Source organism: Scyliorhinus torazame, chromosome 1 (assembly GCF_047496885.1).
Source record: "Scyliorhinus torazame isolate Kashiwa2021f chromosome 1, sScyTor2.1, whole genome shotgun sequence".
Taxonomy (NCBI): Eukaryota; Metazoa; Chordata; class Chondrichthyes; order Carcharhiniformes; family Scyliorhinidae; genus Scyliorhinus; species Scyliorhinus torazame.
Window position 1 is genome coordinate 336,233,828 of NC_092707.1, and position 17,798 is coordinate 336,251,625.

General features: G+C 49.4%; 1 protein-coding gene across 1 annotated transcript in view; it reads right to left on the minus strand.

Moving 5' to 3' along the window:
- The window catches only part of ush2a (Usher syndrome 2A (autosomal recessive, mild)), a 1,730,413-nt gene that overhangs the window by 1,246,917 nt on the left and 465,698 nt on the right, over positions 1-17,798 (minus strand). Inside the window, exon 21 of the mRNA XM_072506478.1 lies at positions 15,777-16,007. Within this exon, the coding sequence (XP_072362579.1) occupies positions 15,777-16,007 (231 nt within the window). The remainder of the gene's footprint in view (positions 1-15,776; positions 16,008-17,798) is intronic.

Genomic DNA, 17,798 nt, shown 5'->3' on the forward strand with positions numbered 1-17,798 from the left:
CGGCTGTGTTATCCACAGGTGGCTGCACGACAACGTGCATCCCATCAATCGCCCCCTGGAGCATGGGCATCCAGACCACGGCATCGAAGCCCGTTGCCCGGGCATCCTGGCTGGCCCGGTCCACAGGGAACTGGATGTAGTGGTCCGCAATGGCATACAGGGCATCTGTCACTGCATGGATGCATCAGTGCACCGATGCCTGCGAGATGCCGGACAGGTCCCCACTCGGTGACTGGGATGACCCCGTGGCATAAAAGTTCAGGGCCAGTTCTTGACGGCCACGGAGTGAGAGTGTCCTCCCCCAGTGCCACGAGGTGCCAGGTGTGCCATCAGGTGGCAGATATGGGCGACGGTTTCCCGGCTCATCCGGAGTCTCCGACAGGACGAGGAGGAGGAGAAGGTGGTGGTGCCGTGGCGAGGGAGACACCTGATGAGGCCCCGTGTGTATCGGCACCGCTCGTCGTACCTGCATGCTCGTCCGTGAGGTCCTGGTACGACGAGCTGGGCCGATAGACAACATGTCATCATTGCCCATAGCCCCCCCAGCAGCCAGGTGCCATGTGCTGCATGGTGGCGACTGTTGCAAGCTGGCACCTGGCCAGGCGAACATCCCCCTCCTCCCCGGCACGCACCCTCTCCACCCCACCCCCTCCTTCCCGGCATGCACCCTCCCCAACCACCCCCTCCCCTCTCCGGCACGCACCCTCCCTAACGCCCCCCCCCCTCCTCCCCAGCACGCACCCTCCAATGGCTCCTGCAACCCACCCCCTCCAGCGGCCACCCCACGCCGACCACTACCTCCGCGCTGGCCGGCGTCAACCAGCACGTGACCCGTGGTCACGTCGGCGGGACTTCGGCCCATCCGGCCGGAGAATTGGGGCGGGCACGGGGCCCATTGCGTCACGCCGATCCTCGCTATTCTGTGAAGCGCGCGGCGCGATTCTCGACAGGATTTGGGGGGGGGGCGGAGAATATCAGGGACGGCATCGGGGCGGGATTCACGCCGCTCCCTCGCCGATTCTCCGACCCGGCGGGGGTCGGAGAATCCGGCCCCAGAATCGGGAAACGTAATTAGCCAGAGAATCGGTTTTGACGCCCAAATAGTGGCGGGTGGCGGTTTCACGTCAAATTGCATATTATCCGGTGCCTCGGCAGCGGCATCAATGCGTTCTAGAACACACGTGCAGTAAATCCCGTTGGCATATCATTAGCAGACATGATCTGGTATTCTCCAGGGCCTCCATGATTCTCCATCTCGACTGGGTTGAAATCTCGACGGTGAGGTTCACTTGTGCTTTTAAAAATTGTGAAACAGGCGCCAAGGCTGCTGAGGGAGAAGAGGGGGGGAGGGAAAGTGTCCAACATCGCTATAGTTTGCTGACAGTTATGCTGTTGGCCAGGTGGCTTCTGCCAGGGCCAGGAGGTAGGCTGTGGGGTCAGAGTGGGATGGGCATGGAGCAGCATTGCCGCTTGTGAGACAGCCATGCAGCTGCGTACCCACTGACTACCCACTGTGAACTTAGGGCCACAGGTCATATGAGTGCCCCCCCCCCCCCCCCAGGGTACCCCGCCTAGAAGCCCTCTGGCCCCAGCTGACCCATCAGTGGGATAGGCGGGCTCCAGCATAACCACTGCCATCTTGTTGGCTGGGATGAGTGTGTGTGGGGAGTACAATGTGTATATGTGGCTGCAGCTTGTCAGCCTCCTGAGCGTCAATCACGGATCCAGCAAATCCCGCACTGTTTCTCATTGGAATCAATTGTGTCCCACGTGGTGCTGGTGCTAGCCCCTCGAAAGTCGCTGAATCAATCCAGGTGCGGCCCCAGATTTACTGTCATGCAAGTCCACGAATCCTGCCCTGGCGTCAACACAATGGAGATTCCCACACAGGAAATTTGCCACAGAATTTTAGGGTTTGCTGATTTCAGTCTAAGCGCCTTTTCAATGGGGTGATAAGTCTTAATTATTGCCAAACAACCTCTCAGGTACTAAAAATTAGCAGCTACAATTGCGGACTCTCATTTCTATCACTTTTATTTGTTGCTAGAAATGTTTTAAAATATATACTTCTTAACTTCTATTTTTCCCATTTTTCCCCCACTCTTAATTTGATTTTTAATCGCTCTCTTTATTTCACATTCTGTGTCTTAAGTTGTCATTGAATTCACTATTCTATTCCTTGTTTAAATCCTGAACTGGCCAATCGTCATTCCTTCAATCTGATTAAGGAGATAGAGAGCTGCTTGCATTATTCAGACAGGGCCAACAGCAGGCACCCTGCTATTTCCACCTTGCACCAAGAGCCAATTGCTGTGTAAATTATCATGGAGATTAAATGGGTGAGTGCAAGTCTAACAAATTGACTACATTAAATTCTTGTCCAATGGATTATTCCTGCCATTTTTCTTTTTTGTTTTATCCTTAGATTCTCCTCTGGATATCATACAAATATTTATGATAAACGTTCACATGTTATGCATGGAGCTAGCAAATAGGAGAGTGCCATCAGAAGATCTTCAAAGAAAAATGTTATTCTGATACATAGAAAAGTATAAAATATTTCCTCTTTCCAAATATTCGGTATAATTATCATTCCCAACAGCAGTTTATGATTAGCATTTATGAATCATACCAAGGTGAAGTGGGGAGCCTCTCCTCCAGTCAGTATCTTGTGAGGATCACATTACCAGTGAAAATCAGACTAATCGCATGTTATAAACCTCTCCGGATTCTTGTTACTATTGATTTCAGTGAGGCATGTTTTAACACACTGGTTGATTAAGATATGTAATAATCTACCAGAAACAATGGTGGAAGCAGAATCCATGGCAAAATTAATAAATATTGGGGAAAAAATAAAGAATGAAGGGAAGGAAATGGGATTAGAAGGATAATTTTTTCACAAAGTCAACAACATGTGATGGCCTGAATGATCTCCTCCTGAGCTATAATGTTTCAAGGTTCCATGAGCGGAATCTTACCATGGACAGGATTCGCTGCTGGAGAGACTAAAGCGCGATCTACCGGCCGCGTCCCGCCAGAATTGGAACACAACCGACTGGTGGATGCCGGGAGAGGCTCCTGCGGGCGTCCGGCAGCTGATAAATGATCCCGTGAGGTATCACGATCAGGATCTTGCCACAATGGGCGAGACCAAGCCTTGCATGTTTAAGTAGGTTTAAAACCCACCTAGGCATGTTGACCCGGGATCTATCCGGCTTCCGGCATCAACCAATCTCCCTCGGGAGACCCCATCTGGGTGGCATTCAGTACTGGTCAACACAAACGGGCACCAGGGGACTCGGGGACAGGAAGGGATGGCCCCCTAGCCCTCCCCCTTAAACGAGCACGCCTCAGCACTGCCACGCTGGCACCTTGGCACTGCCACCCTGACAGTGCCAAAGTATCCAGCTGGCACTGCCAAGCTGGCAGGAACATTGCCATGGTGCCCAGGTACCAGGGTGGCACAGTCAAGTGTCAAGACATGATGGGGGCCATGCCCACAAAAGAAGGATGGAGGGGGAATTTAGAGTGGGTATGAAGGGGTCGATGGAAGGTTTGGGGATGGAGAGTGGTATCCTGGAAGGGGGAGGCCCGAAAAGGAGCATGGGGAAACCTGAAATGGATGGGGGCTCTCAACGACCTAATTGCGGGATGTCATCACTTGGGGGGGGGGGTAGTGCCCATGGGCTGGAATCTCCGCCGTTAGGATGCTCCGTTTTGCCGGCAGCCCGGGGGAATCCTGATGGCATGGGGCTGCCCCAAATGGGAAACCCCATTGACCAGCCGGCGAAACAGAGCATCCCGCCGACGGGGTGAACCACTGGCGTGGCGAGATGGAGAATCCAGCCCCATGTGTGCGGGGGGAGTGACATTGCCCATGGGTTGTGGGTGTGGAGACCCTAAAACCCACTTAGAGATAAGGGCATCCTTTCAAAATGATGACCCAATCTTTGAGGAGCAGGACTGGCCTGGGAGCAGCTCCCCAGTGATGAAAATAATTCTAAGTGTGAAAGCTAAACCAGTGAGAAACTCCCCAGGGCCCAGAAAATGACTAAGGGTGTGATTTAACTAAATGGGAACAAAGTATCGTACACACCCTTAGGTGTACACATGTAAAGCTTCCTACCTGGCTGCATTCTAGCCTGGGATAGCAACTGCTCGGTCCAAGACCGTAAGAAACTACAGAGAGTTGGGAACACAGCCCAGTCCATCACGGAACCCTCCTCCCACCCATTGACTCTGTCTACACCTCCCGCTGCCTTGGGAAAGTGGGCAGCATAATCAAAGACGCCTCCCACCTTAGTTATCCTCTCTTTCAACCTCTTCCATCAGGCAGGGGATACAAAAGTCTGAGAACACAGATTAAAAACAGCTTCATCCCCACTGTTACCAGACTCCAGAATGACACTCTTATGGACTGAACTGATCTCTCCACCCATCTTGTCTACTGAGTAGTACTACGCCCGATGTTTCACCCGATGCCTGTGTTTAGGCATTTAAATTGTGCATCTATCGTATGTCCTATGTTTTTTCAAGTATGGAACGATCTGTATGGACTGTATGCAGAACAATACGTTTCACTGTACCTGGGTACACATGGCCATAAACCCAAATCCAAGTCCAAATGTGGAGGCGCCATGTAGGACAGCTTACCCAGTGAGTGATCTATCACCGCTCACCATCTCCATAACTGCCACCCCTCCCAACCCCACCCGTGAGATGCAATGGTCAGCACACATGCAGGGACAATCCAGGAGGACAGTGAAGGTAGGAGTCAGACTCTGTCAAATGATGAGGGGCACCAGAGCTCACCTCACAGCAAGCCATCATCATCCTCCGTCCCAAGGTCAAAACCTACTGATACTGCCAACCCAGGGCCAACACCCTTCAATGATGCTGGTAGGAACCTTGGAGAGGGGGGAAGGGGCTGGGCTAACAGGATGGAGTGAAGGGAGGAAGGACAGGGGAGGATGACAGTGGCTATGAGGGGGGGGAGGGTGTTTGAAGAGGTAAGACAAGGAGGCTGAGCTGCCGGTGGTCAAGCCCCGTAGTCGGCGAACCCGGAGGTGATTAGGTCGTCCTGTATGCGGCGGCCCTGGAGCACATGTTGGGTCATCTGGCCAACCCCCGCATCCTCCTCATTGGAGGAGGCCTCCTGTTCTTCCTCCTTCTCCTCCAGCATGTCCCCCTCTGCAGCGTGATGTTGTGCAGGGTGCAGCAGGCCACCATGATGTGCGGATCCCTGCTGGGGCTATATTAGAGAGCCCCACCAAAGCAGTCCAAGCATTTGAACCTCACGTCGAGGATGCCAATGCACCCTCAATGACACTCCTGGTTGCTGCATGGGCGTCGTTATAGTGGTTCTCCGCATAAGTCTGGGGCCTCCGGACAGGCGTCGTTAGCCAAGACTTCAGCGATAACCTCTGTCATCCAGGAGCCAACCCTTCACCCGAGGGAGCGCCTCAAGGGTGTCAGGAACCGACCAGTGTGTCAGGATATATGCGTTGTGTGTGCTGTCTAGGTATTGGGCACAGACGTGCATCACATCAACTGCACATTGAGGGAATGGAAGCCCTTCCTTTGGATGAGGAGCACCCCATGATGAGCCGATGCACGAGGGGGATATGTGTCCCAACAATCTGGGACCAGGGGCATGCCAGCGATGATGGTGAATCCTGCTGCCAAGGCATCCGGGTGGGCCTGGTCCTGTCTGAAGCTAATGCAGTCCGTTGCCCGGGCATGTAGGGCATCCATAATGGCGTGGATGCACCTGTGTGTGGATGTCTAAGATTTGGGAAGCACGGTTGCACAAGTGGATAGCACTGTGGCTTCACAGCACCAGGGTCCCAGGTTCGATTCCCCCCTGGGTCACTGTCTGTGCAGAGTCTGCACGTTCTCTCCGTGTCTGCGTGGGTTTCCTCCGGGTGCGCCGGTTTCCTCCCACAGTCCAAAGGCGTGCAGGTTAGATGGATTGGCCATGCTAAATTGCCCTTCGTGACCAAAAAGGTTAGGTGGGGTTATTGGGTTGCGGGGATAGGGTGGAAGTGAGGGCTTAAGTGGGGCGGTGCAGACTCGATGGGCTGAATGGCCTCCTTTGCACTGTATCTTCTATATCCCAGACAGGTCCCCATTCGGCACAGTGGAAAGAACCCGAGGCAAAGAGGTTCAGGGAGACCGTCACCTTGACGGCCACTGGGAGTGGAACCCCACGGTTCCAGGTGTGCCATCATCTGGCACAGATGTTGCACAGTCTCCCTAGTTAGACAAAGTCTTAAGTGACAAGCTCAGTCCGACATGTCCTTGAAGGACAGGCGCCAATGGTATCCACGTGGCCTGATGCGGCGCCTCCTTCGCACCTCCTCCTTAGCCTGTTGGAAGGCCGGCTCTCCAGCCTGAATGGCTGGCCCCTGCTCGTGTGGTACTCGTGTTGTGCAAGGTCCTCTCCAACAGCACCTGTGTCTACAGCCTGGATGCGTCTGCAGGAACATCTTGGCTGTTCTCCAAAATTCATTCTCTGCAGGGAGATAAGAGAAGACATGTTAGCAAGATGAGTATTCCCTTACCCATCCTATTCCAACAAGTTGCATAGTGACCCTGAGTTGCACCTCAGCTCCACCCCTCAGCCGTTCCCCCGGATACATTGCTTTCCACACTGCGTCCCTGATCCCATCGGTGAGTGTCACCGGGGAGCCTCTATCCTCACAACCCATCCCTTTCGACGGGGGTACCAGTGGCTGCCACAGCCCGTGTCAGCGATAGGCTCTGTGGCCCTTGTCCTTATCTGTCTTCCCTAGGGTCTACTATGGATTCCCTCACTGTGGGGCTGAGTGTTCTCCTGTCAGCAGGGTGGCACCTGGTTGTGGGGTGGAGGAGGCCAACATGCTGCCATTAATCACGTCCATGCTTCGAGGCTGGTGTGCGCACAGGTCCTACGGATGTGGCTGGGTGAGGGGGGGAGGTCTGCTGGGAGTGTAGCTGCAGTGTGCTGTGGGTCCTGGGTGTGACACACAGGTTGTGAAAAACTGACCAGGGACGGGATGGGTGGGAGTAGGGGCACGATGGGAAGGCCGGATTTGGAGTCAGCTGGTGGTCCTGCAGCGTGGGCTAGCTGATAGTGTCACTGGTGAGGCCTCTGCCCTGAGAGGGGCAGTGTGCCAGGGAGGATGCTAAATGCCATGTGTCCTTTGCTTGAAGGTGCGCTCTGCTGTTCCCCTGCAGTGGGACTGTGGTTCTGATGAGTGCACTGAGGAGTGCCAGCACCTGGTGTGTCACTGATTGAGCATGGCCATGCCCATCCCACTGATGGGTCAGCTGGAGTCTGAGGGTTTCCAGAGGCCTGGGTCAGCTCCCAATTGACAAGAGGGTCTGTGAACATTTACAGGACACAGTGAACAGTCAGCAGAGTGAGCAGTCAGGAGCCTGGAACTTGTACACATTGGTAGCTTTTAAAAAAAATACTGTAGCAATGGCGGTCCGTGTCCGGGCACCCCATTCCTGTGGAGGAGTACTACAAATCCACTACGCTGTCACCAGGTTGACTTCCACCATTCCCCCAGTGCAGGCAGCCACCCCCCAGCAAGCACTGCAATTTTTAATAATTCATAACAATTTTAAAAACTTTTCTTACCTTCTCCCTCCCCCTCAGCAGCCAGGACGCCCACTCCCTGTTTTTAAATACCTGTAGTAAACTGCACCCGCGTGACTTCCGCCTGACTGCGTTGGAGCATCATGAAGGCCCGGAGAATACTGGGATGAACCTGGTAATCTGGGTTTGCATGCTAATGTCAGGGCGGGACACAGATTGCGTTGTTGTCACCAGCGGGGTTCCAGAGCATGGTTTTTGGTTGAGCACAGACCTTGGGCGTGATTCTTTCAGCCCGGGCCGGGCCGGTGAATTGCCGCGATCGGCGCGCATCGCGCCACGCCGCCCCGATGCCGGATCGCGATTCTCCACAGAGTGGAGAATCAGTGCCATTGGCGCCGGCGTGGTCGGTGTGGCGCCGGTCGGGGGCCACTCTACGGGGCCCCCCCCGGCGATTCTCGGCCCGGGATGGGCTGAGCGGCCGTAACAAAAAACCCGAGTCCTGCCAGCGCCGTTCTAATCTGCTCTTAGCCGTCGGGACCTCGGCGTAGAAGAGTCCAGGGGCAGCCTGTGGGGGGATCGACCCCGGGGGGGCCTCCGTTGTGGCCTGGCCCGCGATCGGGGCCCACCAATCGGTGGGCCGGCCTCTCGGGCTGGGAGCCTCCATTTTTCCGGCCGGCCCCTTTAGCCCTGCGCCATGTTGCGTCGGGGCCGGCACGGTGAAGGGAGCCACTGCGCATGCGCGGGTTGGCGCCGGTACCACTGCACATGCATGCGTTGGCGCCGGTGCCACTGCGCATGCGTGGACCCCGCGGTGCTCAGTTGACGCCGGGATCGGCAGCAGGAGCAGCGTGGATCGCTCCAGTGCAGTGCTGGCCCACTGTAGGGGCCAGAATTGCTGATCCTGAGACCATGTTGATGTCATCGGGAAACGCAACTGCGTTTCCGACAGCGTCAACACTTAGCCTCAGGATCAGAGAATCCCGCCCCTTGTTTTTCGGCAGACACCCGATTCTCCGCCCGATCATGTTCCGCATTGCCGGGTCGCACGGCAGAGAATGCAGCCCCATATCTTTCCAAGTGTCAGACACTGACTGAAAACCAGCGTGTAACTCTCCAGCTGCACAGAACAATTTTCACTCCAGACCGTGAGCCTCTCTGAAGAAAACAATGAATGTGCTGGGTATTCACCATGACTCTGTCAGAGTGAGGTCTGATAGAGCTGGCAAGTCGGCTCCACAGAGATCAGGGCACCATCTTTTAAGGGCGCCCCGATCAAAACAAGATCAGCTCCCCACCACCTTCCCACAATCATTAAGCTTTCTTTCTGCAACCCCCCCCCCCCCCAACCCAACAATCGGGCTCTCACTCACTACCCCTCCACAGCGGAAATATCGCCAACATTCACCCCCCTCATTGTCAGTGCCAACTTGGCAGGGCCAACTTTTTGCAAGGGGAAGTACCCTGCATGTTCCTCTCCCCACGGAGGCTATACATAACCTTGTGCCCCTGGAGGGATCCCCTCGACTGAATCTTGTTTTTACAAAGCTGTTGTGAATCTCGTTGACTTGACTTCAGCGACGTCTGACTATTCAGTGAGGAGAGAGATCATGTGGCGGGGGCTGGCTAATTACAGTAAAAGATCATCAAAAACATTAAAATAAGGTTCTTGCTCTTTGCGGGCGTGAACCCCGTGATGTCACCAGATTCTTGACATAGTTTCTGCTTGCGCCGCCGTTCACTCTGACGCTGAACAAGGGCTGAAAATCACCCCCATGATTCTAAGTTACAAACTTAAAATGGGAAAGGGGGTAATTTTGAGGAAAGAGTTAAAACGATATGATTACCAATTGCTTGAAGTCCACAAGTGTAATATTTAAAAAAATATTTCAATCATCTCAAAACATCATCTGAGTCTCCTTCACATTGGATGAGAGATCTATGGGTTATTAGCACCTCCTAAACTTCCATCACTAATGCCACTCCACACGCTGCAAAACATGAAGTGATCTTCATTTAAGTAAGGATCCACTAAGCTGTTTTATCTTCTTTATGAGCTAATGTACTTTTTAACTGGAAAATACTTCCAAACCAAGCTTGAAGTTTTGCAAAGAACTCACATGTTTCATTGAAACTCTAGCTCATAAGTTTCTTGCCTGAACAATCCTGGGGGACAACTGTGACTATGCAATTGAGAAACAAACTTCTGAACTGCTGAACTATGGAGCTGGCTTGTGAAAATTTCCGTTGTACAGATTTTTTGTTTTAGATGATTGGGAAGAGTTGATTATTAGAATCGCTTTTAGAATTCCATACAGTTCTTTTATTAGCATGATAACTAAAACAACAGGGCATTTTTGTTTTAATCTACTTACTACATAACCCAAATAACTTCAGTCATGTTTGCATTAATACAGCATTAATCATGTTGTTGTGTATTAATGAGTTTTCAGGCTATGCTAATTACTGTTATAGATTCTGCAGCAGGCCATTAAATATACAAATTGCCGAATTAAAGATCTGGGCCTTTTCATGATTAATCTTAAATGGGTAAAAGCTAATGATGTCTATAGAAAGTTTTCCTTTACTTTTAGCTGATTTTGTGGTTATGACTAAATATAATCAATCTAATTTCTTTAAAATGATGGACTGTATTTTTTTAAAATCCAGTTGATCTTCTGTGGGGCCGCTCACAAGTAAAGTTCTGTTCCTGAATTTTCTTTCTGTTTGCCTTTCTCTCTCCCTCATTTTCTCTTTCCATTCATATTTTTATGTCTTGTTAGGTCTCACATGCCTTCAATCAATGTTGTTCCTCTATCTCTGTTTGTGCCCCACTCCTTTCTGCAAAATGAATCAAAATCTTACTTCAAAGAAAATCATCAGTTCTCAATTATTAAAATAAATCTTTTTGCTGTAAAACATGCATTTTATAATAAACCCAAATACTAACATGGCTATATATAATCATATGAAAAGTAATGGGCTGGATTTCATGGTCATGGCAATGGGCCCATCCATTGGGCATTTCCAGGAGCCCTGACATGATCAGTAGCCAATTAGGTACCAACCTGGCAAGGCTGTGGGTCTTGCAGGATGATGTTCAGCCACTGAGGTATGACGGTCAATCAGAAACCAACTGGCCCTTCAGTACCAACAGTGCCACCAGGAACAGCGACCACTGCTGCAGGGGGTTCCAGGAGAAGGTTCACCACTGGAGCCCCTAAACATGTGTAAATAAACTGGTCAAGGGAAATCAGCCAGGCTCTGGTTAGTCTGGGTGGTGAGGGACGGGGAGCGATGTAGCAGCAGCCTTTGCCACTGATAGGTTCCTCCATTGGGCACAGCAGCCTGAGCAAAAGGGACACCACCACCGCCCCACATCTGGGCCGCAGGCATACCCACCAGGCTATGGGTAGTATTTTGGTATATCTGGTGTTTTGACCACATTGTGGACCCCAAAATCACCACACTGTTGTTAGCAGAATACCAACAGCATTCCTGCAGTGACAGGCTGAGGCCCTTAGGTGGCTACTTCCAGCAGGAAGGAGTTGGAACGATGGCCAACTTTCCACTCACCCAATTAATGCAATTAAAAAATGTTCAAAATCAATTATAATAGCGCAAAGGAAGTTGGTGTTGAATTTTATATATTTTGCTTTATGTTTGAAAGGAAAGTTAGGCGTACATTTTATACTTTACAGCTGTTCTTTTTGTTGATTTCTTACCTAAATTGGCCTGAAGTAAGGGAGCATGTTTAGCCTAACCTGACAGGATTGTTATGACATTGGAGCATGATCAATGGTTTTTACAATCATTATACTTTCCATCTGGTCATTTTTTCCACTTTATGTTTGTTTTGAATATTATGTGATCTTTATGTTTGATGTTTTGAATTGTCTGAAGTAATACAAAGAAGAACATAAGAAATAGGAGCAGGAGTAGTTCATTGTGGGCAGCACAGTAGCACAGTGGTTAGCATAGTTGCTTCACAGCTCCAGGGTCCCAGGTTCGATTCTCAGCTTGAGTCATTCTCTGTGCGGAGTCTGCACATTCTCCCCGTGTCAACGTACGTTTCCTCCGGGTGCTCTGGTTTCCGCCCACAGTCCGAAGATGTGCAGGTTAGGTGGATTTGCCATGGTAAATGGCCCTTAGTGTCCAAAAAAAATGTTAGCTGGGGTTACTGGGGATAGGGTGGAGGCGTGGTCTTAAATAGGATGCTCTTTCCAAGTGTCGGTGCAGACGTGATGGGCTGAATGGCCTCCTTCTGCACTGTAAATTCTATGATTCTATGATTACGCCCATCAAGCTTGCTCATTCCTCCATTCAATCAGATCATGGCTGATCTGATTGTGGCATTTTGACTCCATGTTCTTGCCGGCACCCCCTCACCATTATTCTTGACGCATCTGTCAATTAAAAATCTGTCTAACTCTGCCTTGGATATGTTCACTGATTCACCCTCACCTGCTCACTAGTGAAGATAATTCCAAACATGAATGACACTCTGAGAAAAGAAATTCGTCTTGCCATTTTAAACGCGAGACTCCTTATTTTGCGCCATGTCCCCTGGTTCTAGATTCCCTCATGAGAAGAAACATCATTTGACGTTTACCATGTCAAGCTGTAGCCATCTGGGGTGGCCACTTACAATAAGGAACAGGGAAGGTCGCAAGGTATAACGGGAAAAATAGACAATGCGAGATTCAGGCAGGCTCAGAGCCTGAATGTATATTTGCGAGTGAGGAATCCAGACGGTATCAAAACCCCCAACGGATTAGCATTTTGATGGCCTATCTCCGCCAGACTAAGGACTGATACTGGAGTAACCGATACAATCCCAGACATTCCGGTGCCACTCCCTGTACTCGGGAAGCGTAAACAACAGGGTCAATGACCGCTTGGGGCACGCCCAGCCATCAAGGCACCAGCCCCTTTATTGGTTCGAATCGAACACAGTGATCAGGAATTACCCAATTAGTGGGGTCCAAACGCCCAAAAGAGCGCGAAAACCCCCAAGGATAAAGAGAGAGACCACCATGTGTTCGGCCTTTCTAGGACCTGGCGCTCCGGCAACATCTACTTCCAATTGCAGCACCACCAGAAGCAAGTTCAAGTTCAACGCCCGCTACCAGACGGATGAGCCCAGCTGAGCAGCAGTTACTTCTACAGACCCGATAGATCCAGATTCGAACAACGGCCATTGTTCCTCTGACCTAAGCCGGGTGCCTGAAGTTAAGTACAGGTTGTCATAGTTGATAGGTGTAGTTTAACTAGTAGTGTTTATGTTGCATGATAATTATGTGTGAAAATAAAGTACCCTTGATCTTGAACTAACGATCTGGTGTTTGGCTCTTTGATCGATATCCGGTTGAACCTTGTGGAAGTATCATTTGATACCTGCCGACTCTGTGCAATATAATATTGATATCTAAAGAAAGAAGGGCAACCTCATTGATTGCCATATTTACCGTAGGTAAAAAAGGCAACAAAGCCTGTGTTTCAATAAGATCACCTCTAAACTCCAATTTTCTTTCATTTCTCTATATTCAACTGCTCTTTGTTGAGAGTTGTTGTCTCCAGAGTACAGGATGCTTCCTCTCTTTGTCTAAATAGCAGAGTTCTTATACAAAGCTTGAACTTACCTCCTACCTCCTGCCACACAGAGCTTTCAGTCTCTGATGTTCCCCTTTCCCTTCCTAGCTCTGAGAATGCTCATTGATCTTAATACTGTTTTTCCATGCTAATTGGCTGAAAGAAAACACCAATTTCCAGAACGTGTAAACTCAGATTTTGTGGTGTTAAACTGGGAAACTGTAGCACTGCATGTCAGTAGTCCACGAAAAGTGACGGCAACTTCAGGAGTCTGCGCATGGGAGAATAAAATGGAAATCCAGAAGTTGTTGTCAGTGAGTTCTATGCTCTTCCAGAAAGTGCTCAGGTGCCCGTGGATGGCAATCTCTGAGTAATCAGTGAACTGATAAAACTTTCCACTTTTAATTATAATAATAATCTTTATTATTGTCACAAGTAGACTTACATTAATACTGCAATGAAGTTACTGTGAAAATCCCCTAGCCGCCACATTCTGGCGCCTGGTCGTGTTCACAGAAGGAGAATTCAGAATGTCCAATTCACCTAACAAGCAGTCTTTCAACACTTGTGGGACGAAAGCGGAGCACCCGGAGGAAACCCACCCAGACACGGGGCAAACGTGCAGACTCCACACAGACAGCCACCCAGGCGGGAATCAAACACAGGACCCTGGCGCTGTGAAGCAACGGTGCTAACCACTGTGCTACCTCATATAGTGTTTACATGCTGGGCTAGATTCCCCGTTTTTGGGATTGTGGCCCCATGCCGGCGTAAAAACGGTGGAATTTTACTCCTGAAATTACTGCAAAAATGTTAAGCGAATTCATAGCCCTGCAGGGGGCTGGCAGGGACCCGGAGTGAATCTCGCAGCTTTTGCTGCAGAAAAGGCCCCCCGCACTTCCGGTTCAGAGGCCGTGCATGCACACAGCGGCGTCTTCCAGCGGCCGCGCCATGCTCCATAGCGGACTCGGATCGCGGAGTCAGAATGAAGAAAGAGATCCCCGATCGACCACACGCCCGACCCTCAAACCCCACACATTAAATCCCCGGCCACCCATAAGGCTCCCTCCCCGGTCTCCGATTCGCCCGCCCCCAACCAGAGTGGCCACGGACTGAGCCCGCAGCTGCCATGCGAGCATCCCAACCGACAATAGCAGGTTAGTACCACGCCGTTGGGAACTCATCCGGTCGGGAGCGGAGGATTGCTGAGCGGGCCTCTGGCAATGGCCCCCGCCGGCACCCCGTATTCCCCGGTGATGCCAATTTTCGGTGCCCGGAGAATTGCCGAACCGGCGCTGAGCTGATTACGGCGTCAAACTGGATTCTCCGCCCCGGCGCTGACCACGATTTTGGCGTCGGGCTGCGGAGAATCCAGCCCATAGTCTTACTGTAAAAAACGCGTAAAAGGTTCCACCTTATTAAATGAGTTGTAACTGGATTTATAACAATGTATTAACTTCATAATTACGCATCCTCACTAACTTTCAAACATTCTGTGGAACATCAACTTTCTCAATTATGATTAAAACAAAGGTTTATTTTTGAAGTTTGTTAATCTGTTTTTTAATTTCTATCTTGATTGATCTTAATCCAATCATACTAATCATTTGTTTCAAAATATGAAACTTAAATTAAAAATAAAAAGGCTCTGTCCTTCTAACTTCCTGATTTGTATTTGTGAGACTACTTTACTGTGATTGGCTGCTTGTCTGCAGATCCTCATGAATTATCACAGTATTAAACTGCTAGGATATGCCAGAAAAGGGGAAATGCAAATGCAGCAGAGCCATTGGCTGTCAGCAGGATCTCCTGGTCCCACAGAACATTAACATTTTGCGCAGCTCACCCGCTGTGCTGCCAGGGAACCCGCTATGATTTGTTGACTTGGCGGGACTGGAAGATCCTGCCGGGGAAAGGGGCTGGAAAATCCCACCCATTGTTTTGCATTATAAATGGCTGCGCCTTGGAAGCAATGATAAATCCAGGTAATTTGCAATTGCCATTGACTGCAATGGAAGTATGAATGCTAAAAAACAAGTTTTATTGGCATAGGTGAGAACATCATTGGAGCAATGCAAATATTCCAGCAAATTATGTGCTGCTCCAGTAATGGCGTGACTCATTAATCTGTTACTGGAACATTGATGTTTTAGTTATAGCGCATGGCATTACTGCAAGATTTCTATAGCACAGATTCCAGCATATTCAGGACCAATATATGAGCTACTAACCAGAAAGAGCATAAAAAATTATATGTGTTAAGAGCATAACTACAAGAGCAAAGTACAAAATTCCCATACAATTGTTAAAGATGCAAAACTCATAAGAAAAAGAGGATTGAGACAAGTGATTTGGTCTTTGGCATGAGACGTACACATTTTCATACTCCCGATATTGTGAGATATTTTGTTTATTGTGTTGGCACACATTTCCTGAAATTATAAACAGCTAGATTTTACTCAATTCTAGAAAACTACATGCAAAAAAAGTATGCTCAAAAAAATATAAATTCAGTAGATTATTGTTTGGTTTGGGAGTTGTTTATGTCATTGGTGAGATTTGAAAAATAACACTGCTGTTAACGTGACAAAATAATTACCAGTAAAGAATGTGTTGACAGGCAGCGTTGAACTAGGAAATTTGAAGTAGCCATGACCAGGGAAACGAGTTCCTTTCTCAGCATGAACAAGGTGGCTAAATAAAGATGTATCCATCCTTTCCAGCTGGTACACTGGAGGGGGACCGTTCATATCCATAGGTGGTTGCCAGTATAGTTTCATCATTGTGCTGTTCACTGCTTCCACTCTAGGTGCACTTTGTCCTGCTGGAGCTGAGGATGAAAACACCGTTTTTTAATTAATCCTCTGAACACCGTTCATCATTTGCAAAATAAAATAAAGATAATATAAATTATAAAAAATCCTCAATATTTTTTGGCAATATCCAGTTGTATCAGCTTTATCCAATTTGCATTGAAAGTCAATTAAAAATATGAATTGAGAATATTGTTTTTTTAACCCTGTTATCAATAAATGGCCTTAACAATTTTCAATTCATGAAATATTGCAAAAATTTATAAATACATACAACGTAGAAAGATCCATTTCTCTGTGTTTCAGGTATTGAAGGTAAAATTCTAAATTCAGTATTGCTTGGCCTAAACAGTGACTTCTGTACCATGCACCACAGCTGCTATCAGATAGATAGTTATTTTTGCAGCAGATAACATTATGAGCTCTGTCATGATATGCACTCATGCACATAATGAGATACAGACAGGCAGTGACAGACACCCAGTACAGCCAATCAACACACAGGACAGAACACAACCAATCACCAGGCAGAACGTTAGAAGGTGTTCTCCCACTATAAAACACACGCGGCATCAGCACTCTGCCTCTTTCCACTGGTGACAACTGTAGTGACAGTCAGGGTGTATATATCAGTTAGCACCTTCTACATGTGGCTCAGAGCTAGTCTGGTCTAGTTAGTTATAGTAAGCACGCTTTGGTTAGTAGAGTGTCAAACCCACAGCGAACTGTGTGCACTGCTTAGCAGGTTCAATAAAACGTATTGAACGAACATCAACGTTTGGAGTCTACTTTCCAGTACAACTGCATCCAGTTGCAGTCCGTGTTACCCCAGGGTAATTAACACGACAAGCTCTAAAATATGTACTTATTAATAAAAGAGGTTTACATTTCGAATTCACACAAACACAGTAAATTCACAAACATGCAGAGAAATTCTCTGGTTAGATGAATACCAGATTATACGTTGAATATTGACTTATAACCAGCACTAATTACTTACAGAAATTATTTTTGCAGTGTTTTAGACAAAGTCATAATACAGATGATGACATTTTAAAATTGGAAAAATCCAGTGGAAAAATATCAAATCCAAAATAGCTGTGTTGCATGTCCCTTTTCGGATCTCGCCTGTTCCTCTAGTTCTCGGGACCTACAGATGGATGTCCAGTCTCCCGCCTGAATCAGGTGGGAACCACGGGCAGGATTCTCCGCGATCGGCGCGATGGCCCGATGCCGACATAAAAAACGGCGTCGGGCCAACCGGAACGTTGGAAAACCTCCAACCCAGAAGGGGCTAGAAGCGGCGTGACGCCATTACGATGGCGTCACGCACGCACCATCATTGGCGCTGCGCGGCATCGCAGCACAAAAGACACCCCCGCTCCCGGAAACCCAGCAAAATGGCCGCCCGCAGCACAGCTCCGAGGTTCCAGGAGCGCAACATCGAGGCTTTCCTGGACGCAGTGGAGCAGTGGAGGGAGGCCCCGTACCACAGACAGGGCCGCAGGGTCGCACCACACCTTAGCCGTGTCAGTGCCGTGGCTGTAACAGCCAGGACAGGCATCCAGTGCCACAAGAAGGTCAATGACCTAGTCAGGGCAGCAAGGGTGAGTACCCCCCCCCCCCCCCCCCCGCAATGGGCGGGACAGCCCTAGCTGAAACCGACATAGCTGCACCCACCCATGCAGGCTGCATTGGCAGGATGGCGTGTTAACCTATTGCCATCATACACACAACCGCTGGTCCGCATGTACATGTCTGCCTAACGCTGTTGCCCATTATCCCTGCCACTCCCCCTTCACCCCCCA